General features: G+C 46.9%; 1 protein-coding gene across 1 annotated transcript; it reads left to right on the top strand.

Annotated features, from left to right (window-relative positions):
* The first annotated feature begins 381 nt into the window (after positions 1-381).
* Positions 382-17794, top strand: LOC144327887 (kunitz-type serine protease inhibitor spermatin-like). The gene is made up of 4 exons (XM_077929527.1): positions 382-466; positions 8005-8142; positions 8296-8478; positions 17760-17794. The coding sequence occupies exons 1-4, from the start codon at positions 382-384 to the stop codon at positions 17792-17794; spliced, it is 441 nt and encodes a 146-aa protein (XP_077785653.1).
* Positions 17795-17851: the final 57 nt, after the last annotated feature.

Here is a 17851-nt window from a genome sequence, read left to right as displayed (position 1 = left end):
AAATAACTGAGGTTCTGCCCACACCTAACATAAATTCTGGCTATGCCCATGGGCTCCACCATCCCTTTCTCTCTGCTGATAGTACAGCTGGGAACCCAATGGAAGGGCATCCTACTTTGCCCAATCTAAGCCCCTTCTTCCTTGGGGAGGGCGGTGTCATTTCAAGCAACCCATCTTCTGTGGAAATGTTATCTACATCTTTGCAGCTGTTGGGATGGTTTGTTACAAAACCTTGTGGGCCGCAGGGTGTGGGGAGAGGCTCCCCTCTGTCCTGCCCAGCACTTTCGCCATCTTCCTGGGTCGGCTGTGACTCTGCATTTCTGGGCAATATAAGGGAGCAGGCTGGCTGGGCAGGGGACACCCCACTTAGCCTGACCCACCATGAAGTCTGGTGCCCTCGTGCTCCTTGTGGGGCTCCTCGCCCTCTGGACTGAGCCAACATCCGCCTCTGATGAGCAACGTCTAGGTAAGAAATTGCTTCTCCTCTCCCCTGCCAGATCCATGCGTGAAAACATTTCTCTGGATATCATTTTTTTGTTGTTCAGAAAAGTGCAGGCAACCAAATGCTACAAGAAGCTGGGGAAGCTCAGGGGAAGAGCACTTGAGTTGCACGCAGAAGATGCCCTGTTAATCCCCACTGGCATTTCCAGGTCAGGCTGGGAGAGAAAGTTCCCGAAGAGCCTCTGCCAGTCAGTTTGCAGAATATGAGGTGGAGACGCCTTCTGATGACTTTATTGAGCTTTCATCCTGATTACTTGCAGGTAGCTAGGGCAGCTTCTGGAAACTGCAGGAGAGGAAAGGGCTCATGTGCTTAAATCCTGCTTGTGGGAATCTCATTGAGGCCACTGTGAAAATAATAATAATAATAATAATAATAATAATAATAATAATAATAATAATTTATTTATATCCCGCCCAGCCACTGGTTTCCCCAGCCACTCTGGGCGGCTTCCAACACAATATTAAAATACAGTAATGCATCAAACATTAAAAGCTTCCCTAAACAGAGCTGCCTTCAGATGTCTTCTAAAAGTCTGGTAGTTGTTTTTCTCTTTGACATCTGGCGGGAGGGCGTTCCACAGGGCAGGTGCCACTACCGAGAAGGCCCTCTGCCTGCTTCCCTGTAACTTGGCTTCTCTTAGACAGGGAACCACCAGAAGGCCCTTGGAGCTGGACCTCAATGTCCAGGCTGAACAATGGGAGTGGAGACGCTCCTTCAGGTATACTGGGCCGAGGCTGTTTAGGGCTTTAAAGGTCAGCACCAACACTTTGAATTGTGCTTGGAAACGTACTGGGAGCCAATGAAGATCTTTCAAGACCAGTGTTATGTAGTCTCAGTGGCTGCTCCCAGTCACCAGTCTAGCTGCCACATTCTGGATTAGTTGTAGTTTCCGGGTCACCTTCATAGAGCGCATTGCAGTAGTCCAAGCGGGAGATAACCAGAGTATGCACCACTCTGGCAAGACAGTCCGCGGGCAGGGAGGGTCTTAGCCTACATACTAGATGGAGCTGGTAAACAGCTGCCCTGGGCACAGAATTGACCTGCACCTCCATGGACATCTGTGAGTCCAAAATGACTCCCAGGCTGTGCACCTGGTCCTTCAGGGGCACAGTTACCCCATTCAGGACCAGGGAGTCCTCCACACCTGCCTGCCTTTCCCCCCAAAACAGTACTTCTGTCTTGTCAGGATTCAACCTCAATCCATTAGCCGCCATCCATCCTCCAACTGCCTCCAGACACTCACACAGGACCTTCACCGCCCTCACTGTTTCCAATTTGTAAAGAGAGGTAGAAGAGGATGCTGGACCAGGTTGTCCATTGGCCTGATCCAGCAGGTTCTTCTGATGTTCTTATGGGGTGGGTGGGTGATCAGGAAAAGCCAGAGGTCCTGGTCTTGAGAAGGGTGAGGGAGCAGAGCCCATTATGGAGGGACTTAGCACGTCCACCCATTGGCTTTCCTGGGCAAAGGTAAAGCTGGACACTTGCCTCTGCAGGTAGGGCAGAAGGAAAAGACCTCACAAATTCAAATATCTTTAATACGGTCAGTGACCAGAAAGCAATTTATAAAAAGGAATATGACATTAAAAGTAGTATTGTGCTACAAATAACAGTAGAAATATGGCCAATTCACAGAATTGGTGCTTATATTTATGACCAGGTTTCGACTTTTAAGGTTTTAAAAATTCAATTCAGGTGTCTCTACTGCTTATTATCGTTCCTTCGATGTTTACAATTTGAACTCCGCTGTTGACATCATTGCTCGTCTTATTCTTGTTGCAATGTAACAGTACTTTGCCACGGACCTGTTAATTTCGGGCTCTTTGTCAGCTAAGAGGTGTCTGATATAGGTGTCGTCTGTACTATGAGGTATTTTCCTCAGAATCGGTTCGATCAGCTCTTTTCTTGAGTCTCGATATTGTTCAGTTTCTGTTAATTGGTTCTCGTGGGAAACTTGCAGATTCTAGCTTCGCACAATTAACTCAAGCTGGTGTCAATTTACTCTTGGCAGAAAGCCCAGGTCTGCTTGACCTAGAAACTACTCTGATTGGTTAACGACCAGCACTCTGCTCTGTTATCAAGGGATTGCTAGCTCAGTTTGAGGTGAGGTGTTATTAGGAGTAGAAGTGCTGTGTATGGTTTTGAGAGAGAGAAAGAGAGGATTTATTTTGCTTTGTTTTGTATGCAGAAACTCTGCTGGTTTTATTTTTTCCTTTTAATAAATCCTGTAAATAGTTATTCTGAGTCTAGCTGACTAGTCATTACTGCCGCAACTAGCTTCTTCGCTGTGCAGGAAAACTCTGCTACGTTTGGGCTAAAGCCAATAGGGCTATGCCTGACACTTCAAAGTTCCATGAGGTTATGGGTATTGTGCTGCCAGCCTGAGTTGCGGTGGTGTCAGCATCAACGGCGTTGGTTCCAGTAGTTCCAGAGGTTGTTGTTCCTGGCTGGTTCCTGACCGTGGTGAGCTGGTGACGCAGTGGACACAAGGACAACAGCTGCAGCGTGTGAGTGCTGGGTGCTGTGGTTCCTGTTCTCTCTCTCGGTGGTCGTGAGTAGCTGGTTCCGGGTTCCAGGGACATCGCTCTCAAGATGGCCTCACAACCAGTTCAGATGGCTTTTGAGCGTCTGAATGACTCCAATTACTTGCTGTGGTCGGAACGCATGCAGGCAGTGCTGCAGAGGGATCGTCTCTGGCAAGTGGTGAGTAAGTTTCCTGCGAAGCCTGATGATGAAGACCTCGATAAAGACCAAAGAGCAAGGGCCACAATTGTCTTGGGGCTGGAAGATTCCCAGTTGCCGTATGTGAGGGGAATCAAGACAGCTAGAGGTGTGTGGCAAGCACTTAAAGAACTCCATGTGCGTGAGACAGCGGTTTCCAAGCTGTTCATTCGCAAGGCATTGTACAAGGCAATGTTACAGCCTGGGGTTACAATGCAGGAACACCTACACAGTTTACAGTTAAAGTTTGCTGCGCTACAGGAAAGAAACTGTGCGTTAGACCAGCAGGAGAAGGTGGCTATTATTTTGAGTTCTATCCCGGAAAGCTGGGATAATTTAGTTTTGTCTCTAGAAGGCATGCAGGAGCATGATTTATCAGTCAGTTACGTTACTGGGCGTTTGATTGAAGAATGGCAGAAGAGGCAAGAAAGGTCATTGGCTGCAGAGGCTTCTACAGGTGGGCGGTTTGGGAGGAGTTCTCATGCCGTGCCAGAGGTGAAGCAAAAGCAGCGTACCGGTGAGGAGTCAGCGTTTGCTGTTAGGCGTTGTTTCCGATGTGGGTCTTCAGCGCATCTAAAACGACAATGTCCGAAGTTGGTCAAGTCTCAGTTGCCGGTGCAGGAGCAGAGACGAGATCAGCAGCAGCAGCAGCGTAAAAAGAAATTCTTCAAACGAAAACAGTCGGCTCAGCTGGTGACCGGCGAGGTCAAGATTGCTGATGAGAAACAAGCTGTCTGGGTGGTCGATTCAGGAGCATCTCGCCACATCGTAAATTCAGATGAATTGTTTGTTTCCAAGAACTCAGCACAGTGCAGCCAGGTGGCTCTAGCAGACGGAAGTACTTCCGAAGTGATTTCGGGGGGTGCAGTTTTTGTTCCTTGTCTTCGTGAATGCCTGCAAAATGTACTTTGTGTGCCGTCATTAAGGAGCAATCTGATGTCTGTAGATTGTTTGCTAAAAGCTGGGTTTAAAGTGTATTTTGAAGGAGACAGTTGCATTATTAAGAAGGCTGGTGAGATTTTAGGCACTGCTAAGTCGGAGGGAGGCTTGTTTTGGCTTAAAGCAGGATCTCAAGTTGCAGCAGTAGTCAGTAAATCTCAGCCTGCAGTGAATAACAAAGCTATACATGACAACTGTGTGCACTTATTGCATAGGAAAATGGGGCATGCTTGCTGGAAAAGTGTACTAAAAATGTCTGAATTGGCTGATGGGGGTAATTTAAAGAGTTGTAACAAGTACCTTGATTGTAATGTTTGTAAAAAGGTCAAAACCCACAGAGTCTCTTACCCCAGAAGTGACAGAGTTAGTGAGTCACCGCTACAGCTGGTTCACATGGACGTAATTGGTCCATTTGCTGTAAGCAGGGGTGGATCGCGCTTTTCACTAACAATCGTGGATGACGCCACGCGTTACTCCTGGGTTTTTCCCATGAAGAATAAGGGTGACGTGTTCACTAAGTTTAAAGGCTGGGTGGCATCTGTGGAAAGATTTCTGTCCATTAAACTTAAAAGGATTCAGACGGACAGAGGTGGCGAATTTATGTCAAATGCTTTTAAAGATTGGTTACAAAAGCGTGGCATTGGGCATAGAAAAACGAACGTTTTTTCCCCAGAGGAGAATGGCGTTGCAGAGCGAAAAAACAGATCTTTACAAGATATGATGTTTGCCATGCTTGACGATGCTGATTTGCCCATGTCTTATTGGGGGGAGAGCATGCTTACCGCGTGTTATCTCCAAAACAGGCTCTTTCATCAAACAATAGGTACAACCCCGTACTTTAAATTGTTTCAGAAAAAACCCAAAATTGACCATTTGCATGTGTTTGGATCAAAAGCCTGGGTATTAATTCCGAAACAAATGAGGAAGAAGGGAGATCCTAAGACCAAACAGTTAGTGTTTGTGGGTTACCAGGAGCTGGGAAAAGGTTTCCGCTTTGCTGAAGGGACAAATGGCATTGTGATCTCCAGGAATGCCAGTTTTTGTGAACATAGTGGCTGGGAGAGACTACATGCCAATACTGAGGTTTGGTTTGAACCTTCCCAGGAGCTTCATGACTCTGAAAGTAGACACAGAGAATCAGAGTCTGAGGGGGAGGAAAGTTCAGATAAGAGCTCTCAAGAAAGTGGAGTTAGCCAAAGACCAGTTGCTAAGCAACAAAAGAGAGGTCGTAGTTCTGAGGAGGAAAGTGGGTCAGAAGAAAAATTTTCTCCCAGAAGATCTAAAAGACAAAACAAAGGAGTGCCTCCGGTGCGTTTTTCCCCAGATACTGCAAATGTGTCTAGTGTAATTGCAGAACCCAAGAGTTTTCAGGATGTGTTAAAGTTACCAAAAGAGGAGGCAGAGCTCTGGAGACAGGCAATGGAGGAAGAGATGTCCTCTCTGAATGAGCACAAGGTTTTTACACCAGTAGCAGCGCCTGAGGGGGCAAAGATTGTAGGCTGCAGGTGGGTGTACAAACTTAAACCTCTGGTGACAGGAGAGTACAAATACAAAGCTCGTTTAGTCGCTCAAGGATACTCTCAGAGGCCTGGAAAAGATTATGACGAGACTTTTTCCCCTACTGCTAAGGGAGACAGTGTAAGGCTGATTTTAACACTTGGAGCAAAGAGAAAACTCCTGTTAAACCATTTTGACATCCAAACTGCATATTTACATGCATCAATATCAGAAGACCTGTATCTAGCCGAACCGCCTGGTTATGAGACAGGTTCCAATAGAGTGTTGAAATTAAACAAAGCTCTATACGGTCTCAAACAGGCTGCAAGATCTTGGAACAAATGTTTCCATGAGGCCTTAGTGTCATTTGGTTTCAAGCAGAGTACAGCTGACAATTGTGTTTATGTACGTGGTACAGGCAGTGATCAAGAGTTTTGTCTGATTTATGTAGATGATGTTTTGTATGCCTGCAAAACAGATAAACAAACTAAAAGGTTTGCCAAGCAATTGTCTAGTAAGTTCAAAGTGAAAGACTTAGGCCCGGTTAGGACATATCTAGGGTTGGAAGTGTGCTGGGCCCAAGATGGCAGCTGTCTAATTAGTCAGCAGAACAAAGTTAAACAACTACTGACTACATACAGGATGCAGGATTGCAAAGGGGCAGTGGTGCCTATGGATCCAGGTTTCATAAAAACACTTCATATAGATGAGAGTCCTGAATTTGAACATCCTGATGTATATCACTCTGTAATTGGAAGTTTATTGTATCTAGCACAGTGGTCCAGACCTGATATTAGCTATGCAGTAGGCATATTAAGTAGATTGGTCTCAAGACCCACACTAAATGCCTGGAAAGGGGTAAAACAAGTTCTGAGATATCTCAAACAGACAATTGGCTATATGTTACAATTAAATTCTTCAGAGGATGAAATGTTGAGTTGCTACTGTGATAGTGACTGGGGAAATTTGCCGGATAGAAAATCTGTCACAGGACTAGTCATAATGGTCGGTGGAGCTTTAATCAGCTGGCGGTCACGCAAGCAAGACGTTGTAAGTGTGTCATCAACGGAATCAGAGTACGCCACATTGAGTGAGTTGTGCAACGAGGTGATTTATTTCAAGCATTTGTTAGCAGATTTAAATGTAAATTGTGGAGAACCAGTACAAGTTTACATTGATAATCAAGCTTGTATAACATTAAGTAAAACAGAAGGTTTCAAATCGCGTTCCAAACATATCTCTGTAAAGTACCAAAATGTACGTTGCTGTGTACAAGACAATGTAATCACCTGTACTTATGTGTCAAGTGAAGAAAATGTAGCAGATGTGTTAACTAAACCATTGGCAAAGGTAAAGAACAAGCAAATGTGCAAGGGTTTAGGTTTGCTGGAAAAATAATCTCCTACATAGGTGTATTTGATGTTAATTGTTCAGCAGAATCTGTGAGGGGGGCCAGAGTCCATCTGCTGCACCAACAGGAACCGCAACTTCTGCTACGTTTGGGCTAAAGCCAATAGGATTTATTAAAGCCAATAGGATTTATTAAAAGGAAAAAATAAATCCTGTAAATAGTTATTCTGAGTCTAGCTGACTAGTCATTACTGCCGCAACTAGCTTCTTCGCTGTGCAGGAAAACTCTGCTACGTTTGGGCTAAAGCCAATAGGGCTATGCCTGACACTTCAAAGTTCCATGAGATATAATGGGCAGTATAAGATGACATGCCCAATGGTTTCGATTTCGTTGCTGTTACAGGGACATAATCTTTGTTCGATCGGTATTTTGTTGTATCTTCCCTCTAGCAGAGCTGAAGGGAGAGCGTTAAAGCGGGCCCTGGAAAATGCCCATCGGTGTTTAGCGTTGTCTAGAACTTTGAGATAGTTTGCTAGATGGGGCCTTTGGGGATTGTATAGGAGTTTATAAGTTATCAGAAGTTGATTAAAGTCATTTTGGGCTTCAATGTCCCTGAGTCTTTCTTTGATTATGTTCTTGGCCCTTCCCCTTTCTAGACTTAATAAATACTCTGGGGAGAGACCATATGTGGTCAGTTTTCTGAGAGTGCCCTTCAACCAACTAGATTGGAATTTGTCAAGAAGCATCAGGGAAAGTAGTCCAACCGGCGAGTTGTTAAATCTTAGCCAAGTGCATAAGGTTCTTATCCATATTTTGACTTTAATGCTGTATAAGCCCGCTTCCAGTCGTAGGGCGGCATTTGGGACGCATTTAGGTGTTTGCAGGAGTGATCTAAGGAAGACCTCACAAAATACTATCATTGCTGAATTGGAAGAGTGCCCAAAGGCTCATGGAGTCCAACCCTCAATCTCCCCCTTACCATCTCTTTTTTTTCCAGTGCACCCTGGTGATTGCCCCACTGTGCCACAGGTATCAGTCTTTGCTCGCTGCAAGGACACCTGCCAAGATGATCAAGACTGTCCCTTCACCCAGAAGTGCTGCTCCATTGGGTGCGGCATGGACTGCGTAGACTCAGGTACTGGTAAAATCCTTGACCCCTTTGTCCCCGTCCCCCCCACACCTCTCCTCTCTGGGCAACAGATGGGGGCAGCAGCCGCAATGCCAACCTAAGTGCCCTGGGGACTGAGAAGCTCCCCTCATGGACACCCATCTGTTCTGCCTCCAACAGCTCTGAGCTACAAGTGCGTCTTCCCGTCTGAATATGGAGCATGCAATGAATCCATCTCCCATTATTACTACGACCCATTGGAGGACCAGTGCCTCCAGTTCAACTACAGTGGCTGTGGGGGCAATGACAACAACTTCGAGACAACAGAGGCCTGCGAGGAAGCCTGCAGGAAAACCATCTCAGGTACCAAGTGTGGGACCCACCAGGCGGTCATTTTTCTGTCTTCATTGATTCTGCTTGTATCCTACCTTTTCCTCTGTGCAGATCAAGGTGGCATATGTGGTTCTTCCCCTTTCTCATTTAATCTCCACAACAACCCTGTGAGGTAGGCTAGGCTGAGAGGAAGCCACTGGCCCAAGGTCATCCAGTGAGCCTCGTGGCCAAGTCGGGATTTGAACCCAGGTCTCCCCCAGGTCTTAGTTCAACACTCTGACCACCAGGCAATGCACGAGAGCCCCTCTGGAAAGTCCAGCCCCACCACGGCAATAGGGCAAGTGGAAGAAGCTGGCCAGAAGGGGTCCAGGATTAGGTATTCTGCTATTTTCTTGACCATCTGTGCATCTTTGCTAAAGGCTTTATATGACATATGATGGAGGAGATGCAGCAACTCCACTAGGAGAAGAGGTAGAAGCATCTAGGACCTTCATGGACAGAGGCTGGATATGCTCCTGAATACCAGTTGCTCCACTGGTCACAGGAGAGGGCTCCTCTTGTGCTCAGATCCTGGCCTGATCCAGAGGCTTCTCTTCTGTTCTTCTTAATATCATTTGTTGTTGTTGTTGTTGTTTAGTCGTTTAGTCGTGTCCGACTCTTCGTGACCCCATGGACCAGAGCACGCCAGGCACCTCTGTCCTCCACTACTTCCCGCAGTTTGGTCAGACTCATGCTGGTAACCTCGAAAACACTATCCAACCATCTCGTCCTCTGTCGCCCCCTTCTCCTTGTGCCCTCCATCTTTCCCAGCATCAGTGTCTTCTCCAGGGAGTCTTCTCTTCTCATGAGGTGGCCAAAGTACTGGAGCCTCAGCTTCACGATCTGTCCTTCCAGTGAGCACTCAGGGCTGATTTCCTTAAGAATGGATGCGTTTGATCTTCTTGCAGTCCATGGGACTCTCAAGAGTCTTCTCCAGCACCATAATTCAAAAGCATCAATTCTTCGGCGATCAGCCTTCTTGATGGTCCAGCTCTCACTTCCATACATCACTACTGGGAAAACCATGGCTTTAACTATACAGACCTTTGTTGGCAAGGTGACGTCTCTACTTCTCAAGATGCTGTCTAGGCCTGTCATTGCCCTTCTCCCAAGAAGGAGGCGTCTTTTAATTTCGTGGCTGCTGTCACCATCTGCAGTGATCATGGAGCCCAAGAAAGTAAAATCTCTCACTGCCTCCATTTCTTCCCCTTCTATTTGCCAGGAGGTGATGGGACCAGTGGCCATGATCTTCGTTTTTTTGATGTTGAGCTTCAGACCATATTTTGCGCTCTCCTCTTTCACCCTCATTAAAAGGTTCTTTAAATCCTCCTCACTTTCTGCCATCAAGGTTGTGTCATCTGCATATCTGAGGTTGTTGATATTTCTTCCGGCAATCTTAATTCCAGCTTGGGATTCATCCAGCCCAGCCTTTCGCATGATGTATTCTGCATATAAATTAAATAAGCAGGGAGACAAAATACAGCCTTGTCGTACTCCTTTCCCAATTTTGAACCAATCAGTTGTTCCATATCCAGTTCTAACTGTAGCTTCTTGTCCCACATAGAGATTGCTCAGGAGACAGATGAGGTGGTCAGGCACTCCCATTTCTTTAAGAACTTGCCATAGTTTGCTGTGGTCGACACAGTCAAAGGCTTTTGCATAGTCAATGAAGCAGAAGTAGATGTCTTTCTGGAACTCTCTAGCTTTCTCCATAATCCAGCGCATGTTTGCAATTTGGTCTCTGGTTCCTCTGCCTCTTCGAAATCCAGCTTGCACTTCTGGGAGTTCTCGGTCCACATACTGCTTAAGCCTGCCTTGTAGAATTTTAAGCATAACCTTGCTAGCGTGTGAAATGAGTGCAATTGTGCGGTAGTTGGAGCATTCTTTGGCACTACCCTTCTTTGGGACTGGGATGTAGACTGATCTTCTCCAATCTTCTGGCCACTGCTGAGTTTTCCAAATTTCCAAATTAATATCATTACTTTGTGCCATATTCTTTGTACGGATGTTTGTGAATGTAGTGTTTTGAAATCACAGGATAAGAGATGGTATCCGAAATAGGATGCTAAAACTTTGGATTCAAAATCCAACAGTGAGGGAGCCTTGTAAGAATGAAGGTGGCCTTAGAAATTCTGACACCCCGATTTCAAATTTATTCTCAGAATAGTGCATGGCAGTTTGGCAGCTGCAGTGTATTTGACACATTGCCTTGCAAATCCCCAGAATAAGGAGGATTTGTATATTACCTCCACATTTAGTAAGAAGAAAAACAGCCTTTGCAATAGGCTGACTCCTATCCTGTACCCAAAACGGTGTCAGGGCATATACGCATCTCCTGATCTGCACCATTCTGTTCTGAAGATGAGGTTTAGGGCAATTGGTGTGTTTTTGCTGACCTCGGAAGGAGGGTTTGGGGTTGGAACATTTGGGAAAGGGCTGAGAGGTGAGAGGGCTGCAAAGATTTGAACCAGCAGCCATAAGCAGGTCCCCAAGTTCAGTTCCTGAGCTGGACTGGACCAAATAGCCCAGGCAGAATTCCTCTCTGCCCGGAAGGAGAAGGGTCTGTGATTCCTTCCCCTTTATGGAGGGCTCTGCATTATTCCTAGGAATGCAGGAACATGAAGTTGGAATTAAAAACTCTAGCGCCTTTCCTGCCATAAAAATGTTGCAGATATTAAATATTGCACAGTTTGAAGAGACTGGAAGCATTAGAATTAATTTCTTCAGAAATGAAATATTGTCTAGACCTGCCCATAGAAATATTATTCAAACTTTACTTGCAGAACTTTCTTTAAAACAGAATCATATCTGTACAATGTCTTGCACAGGTTAAGCATCTTACAAAACTAATTTTTTTAAATAATATTTATTATTTTTAAAAGCATCTTACAAAACTAAGCCTTACAAGGAGTGGATTAAGGAGCTGGGTATGTTTAGCCTGGAAAAGAGGAGACTGAGAGAAGATAGGATTAAATTTTATTATTACAGACTTGAACAAAAGTCTTTAAGTTACAATGAAATATACTCGGAGTTGCGAAGTGATTTCATGCTCTTTATTGCAGCCCGAGAAACAGTGAATGAATTTTCCCCAAAACCTCAGGCTTTATATACATTATTTACACAATGAGTCCCGTCTGATTGGTTGATTATGTTTCCCTCCCGGAGCCTGATTGGGCTGCTGCAGGCCAATCAGTTGTTGTATCCTAGTATCTTACCTGCCTAATAGGCTGATAAACTTCCTCCTGGGGTCTGATTGGGCAGCCCCTGCAGGCCAATCACGTTGTTGCATTCTAGGATCCTACCTGCCTATTGTTCTAGGATCCAGGCTTAGTACATAACATACAAGAAAGGGATTTCCAACTAAACAACAGGAAGAACTTTCTGACATTAAGAGCTGTTTGTCAGTTGAGCCGTCTCCCTTGGGAGATGGTGGACTCTCCTTCCTTGGAGGTTTAAAAGCAGAGTTTGGCTGTCTGTCTGTGAGGAATGTGATTCCTGGATTGCAGGGGGTTGAGCTAGATGACCCCTGAGGGTCCCTTTCAACTCTACAATTCTATGATTCTGTCAATACTTCTGCCTGCCCTAAGGGCCAGATGCTCAGTCACTTGGCTGCCTCCCTTTCCCCCTTGTGACTCTGTCTATTTCTTGTTTTGCTGCTATATTATCGGCTGGTGTCTTTGTTTGACAATCCAAGTGGTCCCAGAAGATTCTCCTACAGCACTTCCCACCGAAATCCCCATTGAGGAGGACCGAGTTCCTGAACCTGATTACCATGACTGAGAAATTCCCAGCCTCAGGAACAGTCGTCCGTATGTTGCCACACTCCCTCCCTCCATCTTTGGAGAGGCTGCTGGAATCCTCTACCCTCAAATAAAACACAAGTTTACTTGCATCTTCTGAGTCTGGCTTTTGTGCTGCATGACATCAGGTGTCAAGAGGAGCCCCACATCCTCCGCTGCCCCAGTGGGGGAAAAACATCTCTCAAAGCCCCTGAGCTACTGCGCTGGTGAGATTTGAGCCTATGGCCTGGAAGGGAATAATAATAATAATAATAATAATAATAATAATAATAATAATAATAATAATTTTATTTATATCCCACCCTCCCCAGCCGAATCTGGGCCAGAACGGCTAACAACAATAAAAGTAACACAACATTCTAAAATCAATTCATTCTAAAATCAATTCAGAATCAAATTCAGGGCAACCATTGGGCTAGAGTTCTGTGAGGATTACCAAAGGAGGGGGTCAGACTGCGCCTTGGCCAAAGGCCTGGTGGAACAGCTCCGTCTTGCAGGCCCTGCAGAAAGATGTCAAGTCCCGCAGGGCCCTGGTGACAGAGCATTCCACCAGATCAGGGCCACAGCCAAAAAAGCCCTGGCTCTGGTTGAGACCAGCCTAACCACCTTGCGACTTGGGACCTCCAAGATGTTTTTGTTTGAAGACTGTAAGGTCTTCCGTGGGACATACCACAAGAGGCAGTCCCATAGGTACGAGGGTCCTAGGCCATATAGGGCTTTAAAGGTTAAAACCAGCACCTTGAACCTGATCCTGTACTCCACTGGGAGCCAGTGCAGCTGGTATAGCACCGGGTGAATTTGATCCCGCAGCGAGGACCCCGTGAGGAGTCTCGCTGCGGCATTCTGCACCCGCCGGAGTTTCTGGCTCAGTCTCAAGGGCAGCCCCACATAGAGCGAGTTACAATAATCCAGTCTGGAGGTGACCGTCGCGTGGATAACAGTGGCTGGGTCAGGGCGAGAGAGGTAAGGAGTCAACTGCTTAGCTTGGCAGAGATGAAAAAATGCCGCCTTTGTTATAGCTGCAATCTGCGCCTCCATGGAAAGGGAGGTGTCGAAGAAGATATTCCCAAGTTATTTCTGGCCACTGCCCGCTTGGTTCCATAAACTCATCCGCAGTGCCTCCTACACTTTGTTTTTGTTGAATCGTTTAGTCGTGTCCGCCTCTTCGTGACCCCATGGACCAGAGCACGCCAGGCACTCCTGTCTTCCACTGCCTCCCGCAGTTTAGTCAAACTCATGCTGGTAGCTTCAAGAACACTGTCCCCCCATCTCGTCCTCCATCGTCCCCTTCTCCTTGGGCCCTCCATCTTTCCCAACATCAGGGTCTTTTCCAGGGAGTCTTCTCTTCTCATGAGGTGGCCAAAGTATTGGAGCCTCAGCTTCAGGATCTGCCCTTCCAGTGAGGACTCAGGGCTGATTTCCTTCAGAATGGAGAGGTTTGATCTTCTTGCAGTCCATGGGACTCTCAAGAGTCTCCTCCTCCTCCACTACAAATAGCATTATTCAGAGTAGGGGTTTGAACCAACCTAGTAAGGAAAATAATAACACTGTGAAATTCAAAACAGTTCAAAATCCACTTCAAAGTTAATTAATTGCACAAAGCGGATGAACCCGATGCAAAGATGCCAGCTTTTCAAATTTTGAAAGTCATTTCCACCTCCAGTGCCCACCTTGCCACTCCCTTGCCGCTAGGTCATTCCGCACCAGGGGGCGCCACCACCCACTTTAGGAACAACTGGTGTAGAATTCAGTAATCACCACTTTCTTGTTCAAAATGGGGTCCCCAAAGCATTTCGCAATGAAAGAGTTGAAATTCATGAATCAAAATATATAGAAGCTGCACTCGGAGCTGCCCTTGCTATCCTATTGGCTTATGTCAGTCTGCCAAGCCCAGGAGGATGTCTTGGGTCTCTTCTGGTGTTTTAATGCATATTCACAGAGGATGAATCTGCCCCCCCCCCCCGTTGACTCTGTTCTCCCTCCACTGTCAGAGGCACCAGCTTCCTTAATGTCACTTGGGGGGGAGATCCCAGTTGGGGGGAGTCGCTGCTGTTTCTGGTGTTGGCTTTTAAAAAACACTTCACCCTCCAAAATCGCCCTCCAAGCCTCCCTCCCGGTGCTCCGGCACTCACTCGGGGGGAGCGGGAGATGGCAGCCCATTCAATTTGGGGGGGGCCTCACCTCCTGCCTCAAAATATTGAGGGGGCCAAAGCCCCTTGAGCCCCAAAAACCCAGTGGCCACGGAGAAGAAGTCTGGATGAGCCCATAGTTAAAGCATGGAACTGCTTCCCACAAGAGACAGTGATGGGCGCGGATCTTAGTTGTCTTCTGATTCCGACCAGAGGCAGATGTCAGCTCAGCCCAGAGGGCGAGGAGCCCCAGAAGGAGCACAAGGGACCAGACTTCATGGTGGGTCAGGCTAAGTGGTGAGTCCGCTGTCCGGCCTGCCTGCTGCCTTGCATTGTCCAGGATTGCTGAATCACAGCTGGCTCAGGAAGATAGCGAAAGTGCTGGGCAGGACAGAGTGGCACCTCTCCCCACACCCTCCTGCCCACAAGGTTTTGTAACAAACCATCCCAACAGCTGCAAAGATGTAGATAACATTTCCACAGAAGATGGGTTGCTTGAAATGACACTGCCCTCCCCAAGGAAGAAGGGGCTTCTTGGCTTAGATTGGGCAAAGTTGGATGTCCTTCCATTGGGTTCCCAGCTGTAATATCAGCAGAGAGAAAGGGATGGTGGAGCCCATGGGCGGAGCCAGGATTTATGTTAGGTGTGGGCAGAAACTCAGTTAGTTATTTTGCATTGATTTTTATTTATGGGGGGGGGGGATTCCCAACCTGCCCTCCTTTGGCTACATCCACGGTGGAGCTCTGTTGGGAGAGACCCTACTTCCTCTCCAAAGCCCCTTTTTGGTGTCTTCCTCACTCACTGAAGTGCTCAGCCTATGTCCCTCTGAACTGGCTGGACCAGGGCAAATGGCAGTTGCTTGAAATGACGCCCCCTCCCCAAGGAAAAAGGGGCTTCTTGGCTTAGATTGGGCAAAGTAGGATGCCCTTCCATTGGGTTCCCAGCTGTACCATCAGCAGAGAGAAAGGGATGGTGGCGCTCTGGTTGGAGAGACCCTCCTTCCTCCACAAACCCCTTTCTGGGTCTCCCTCTCTGGGGTCTGTGAGACTCAGACCTGGCTGGACCAGGGCATGTTGTACTTGCCAGTGGAAGTGGCCATTCCACAGGAGGGGGCCAAGGGAGCCAAAGATCCTGCCCACCCCCGACCTGGCCCTCTCCAGTGCTTTGCCCAGAGGCAGCCTTTCCACCCTGGCATCTGCAGGGGTGCCAAGTGGAATGAGCTCTGCCCTGCATAATCCATCACATGGCATGGGGCATGCACACCATCTGAATGCCAATGCCCATCGACTGCGGGGGGGGGGGTGTCATTCAAATATTTGGCTCCTAGGTCCATCTTTAACATGATTTATTTGATCGCAGGTTAGTCAGACTTTTCTTTATCAGAAGAGATAGAATTGTTGTTGTTGTTTATTAATTACATTCTCTTAACCCTAAGGTCCCAGTGTGTTGTATGTGTGTGTGTGTGTGTGTGTGTGTGTGTGAGAGAGAGAGAGAGAGAGAGAGAGAGAGAGAGAGAGAGAGAGAGAGAGAGAGAATGAAATGAATCTGGAGAAAGTTCATGCAGCTCTTACCAGTAGAAAGTTTTTCCAGTATTTAGTTGGAATCCAGACCTATCTTCTGAAGCAGCAAAACACTATTTCCTTGCATATATTCTAAGCCCTATATTCTGAGCTTTCACATGATTTGTATGTCTCTTGGGGCACATTCTTGGGGTTGCTATAGCAGGTTCCCCCCTGGTGGTGAATTGTTGAATAACAATATGAAGCTGGATGGGGAACGCAATGTGTGTGCTCTAAATATGAAACTGATTTTGGAATTTCTGCAAGAATCCAGGAGGAAGGGAGCACAAGAGCTGGAGAAATAATAAAGGGATGGTGCAGGAACTGCTGCCAAAGTTTTTAAGCGGCTGCTGTGAGGCCGAGGTCACTTCCTGGGCATAAGCCAATAGGATAGCCAAGGCTGCTCCAAGTCTTTCTATATTTGTCACTCATGCATTTCAACTCTTTCATTGTGAGCTTCTTTGGGGATAAGAAAAGTGGCCAATACCCCTTTCAACAGCAGTGGTTCCCAAAGCATACCTGAAGGAGCGTCTCCACCTCCATTGTTCAGCCTGGACACTGAGGTCCAGCGCCGAGGGCCTTCTGGTGGTTCCCTCACTGCGAGAAGCCAAGTTACAGGGAACCAGGCAGAGGGCCTTCTCGGTGGTGGCACCCGACTTGTGGAACGCCCTCCCATCAGATGTCAAAGTGATAAGCAACTATCTAAAGACATCTGAAGGCAGCCCTCTTTAGGGTAGTTTTTAATGTTTGATGTTTTATTGTGTTTTTAATATTCTGTTGGAGCCGTCAAGAGTGGCTGGCCAGATGGGCGGGTTATAAATTATTATTATTATTATTATTATTATTAGGCAATGCCGCCTGGTGGGGAATTAACTGGGGGCACTAAGAAGCTAGCGGGTGGCAGGGGATGTTGGAGGTGCAAACGACAATCAAACCTTGAAAAGCTTGCATCATTGCATCAGGTTCATGTGTTTGGCTGATGAACCTAATTAACCTATATAGTTTGAAGAAAAGCACATTTCGTGGGCAAACTGAAAATTGCCACCGTTCCTTCCTTTCGTTCTTCTCTTTTCTCTTCCCATTCTTTTCCCATTCATAAAATAGCGGACCAATCAGGGGCCACCATTTGGTCAGCCGTCTGGTTACTTACCCAATCAGAAGCACCGTAGCAGAAAGTTTACAAAACAGCGCCCCCTAGCAGAGGTTACGCTGGTACTGCAGCTGTCAGTGAAAAGTGTCAGCAAGCAATCGAAACCGGCTTCAGACTGGTATTTAGACTTCCTTTTGTTTTACTTCGGAACAAGAATGCAGGGTATTTTGAGTGACACAGGCCGTCAGGTTTCTGCACAGACGTCACTCCTGTTCCATGACATGTTTATGACATATGTGTGACGTTTGCAACAAGGTGTTGTGGGTAACTTTGAGAAACCTCTTAAAGCGGGAGCACCCATTGTTCGGGGCGTCTCTCTGCTTCCTTTACATTGTAGTTTGAGGTTTTGGTGCAACAATAAAGATCAGGCCTCCTGGCTGCTGCTTTGTTTCAATATCTTGGCCGAAGGCTTTTCTATGATGGTCCAACTCGAGCCTGGGGAACTCCCTGCTACACTGGTTACTGTTTGAATTTCAGTGCTATTATCTCCCTTAGTGGGCTGGCTCAAACAACTACTCTGAATATTGTTTTTTATATGGTGCGGTAAGGGGGAACTGGGGGTGAGTTTAAGGAACCAAGGGGGCAGTGACCAAAAAAGGTTTGAGAACCACAGATTATCCTCTTCCCTTCCAGGCCCCAGGCCCAAATCTCACCAGCCCAGCAGCTGAGGGGCTTTGAGAGATGCTCCCCCCCCCTCTGGGGCAGCAGTGGATGTGGGGCTCCTC

Source organism: Podarcis muralis, chromosome 5 (assembly GCF_964188315.1).
Source record: "Podarcis muralis chromosome 5, rPodMur119.hap1.1, whole genome shotgun sequence".
Taxonomy (NCBI): domain Eukaryota; kingdom Metazoa; phylum Chordata; class Lepidosauria; order Squamata; family Lacertidae; genus Podarcis; species Podarcis muralis.
This window is presented reverse-complemented; position numbering and strand designations above follow the sequence as displayed.

Coding starts and splice junctions, on each gene's coding strand:
- LOC144327887 (XM_077929527.1), top strand. CDS start 382: ATGAAGTCTGGTGCCCTCGTGCTCCTTGTGGGGCTCCTCGCCCTCTGG. Junction 8,143..8,295: donor CATGGACTGCGTAGACTCAG/GTACTGGTAAAA, acceptor TGCCTCCAACAG/CTCTGAGCTACAAGTGCGTC. Junction 8,479..17,759: donor CTGCAGGAAAACCATCTCAG/GTACCAAGTGTG, acceptor CTTCCCTTCCAG/GCCCCAGGCCCAAATCTCAC.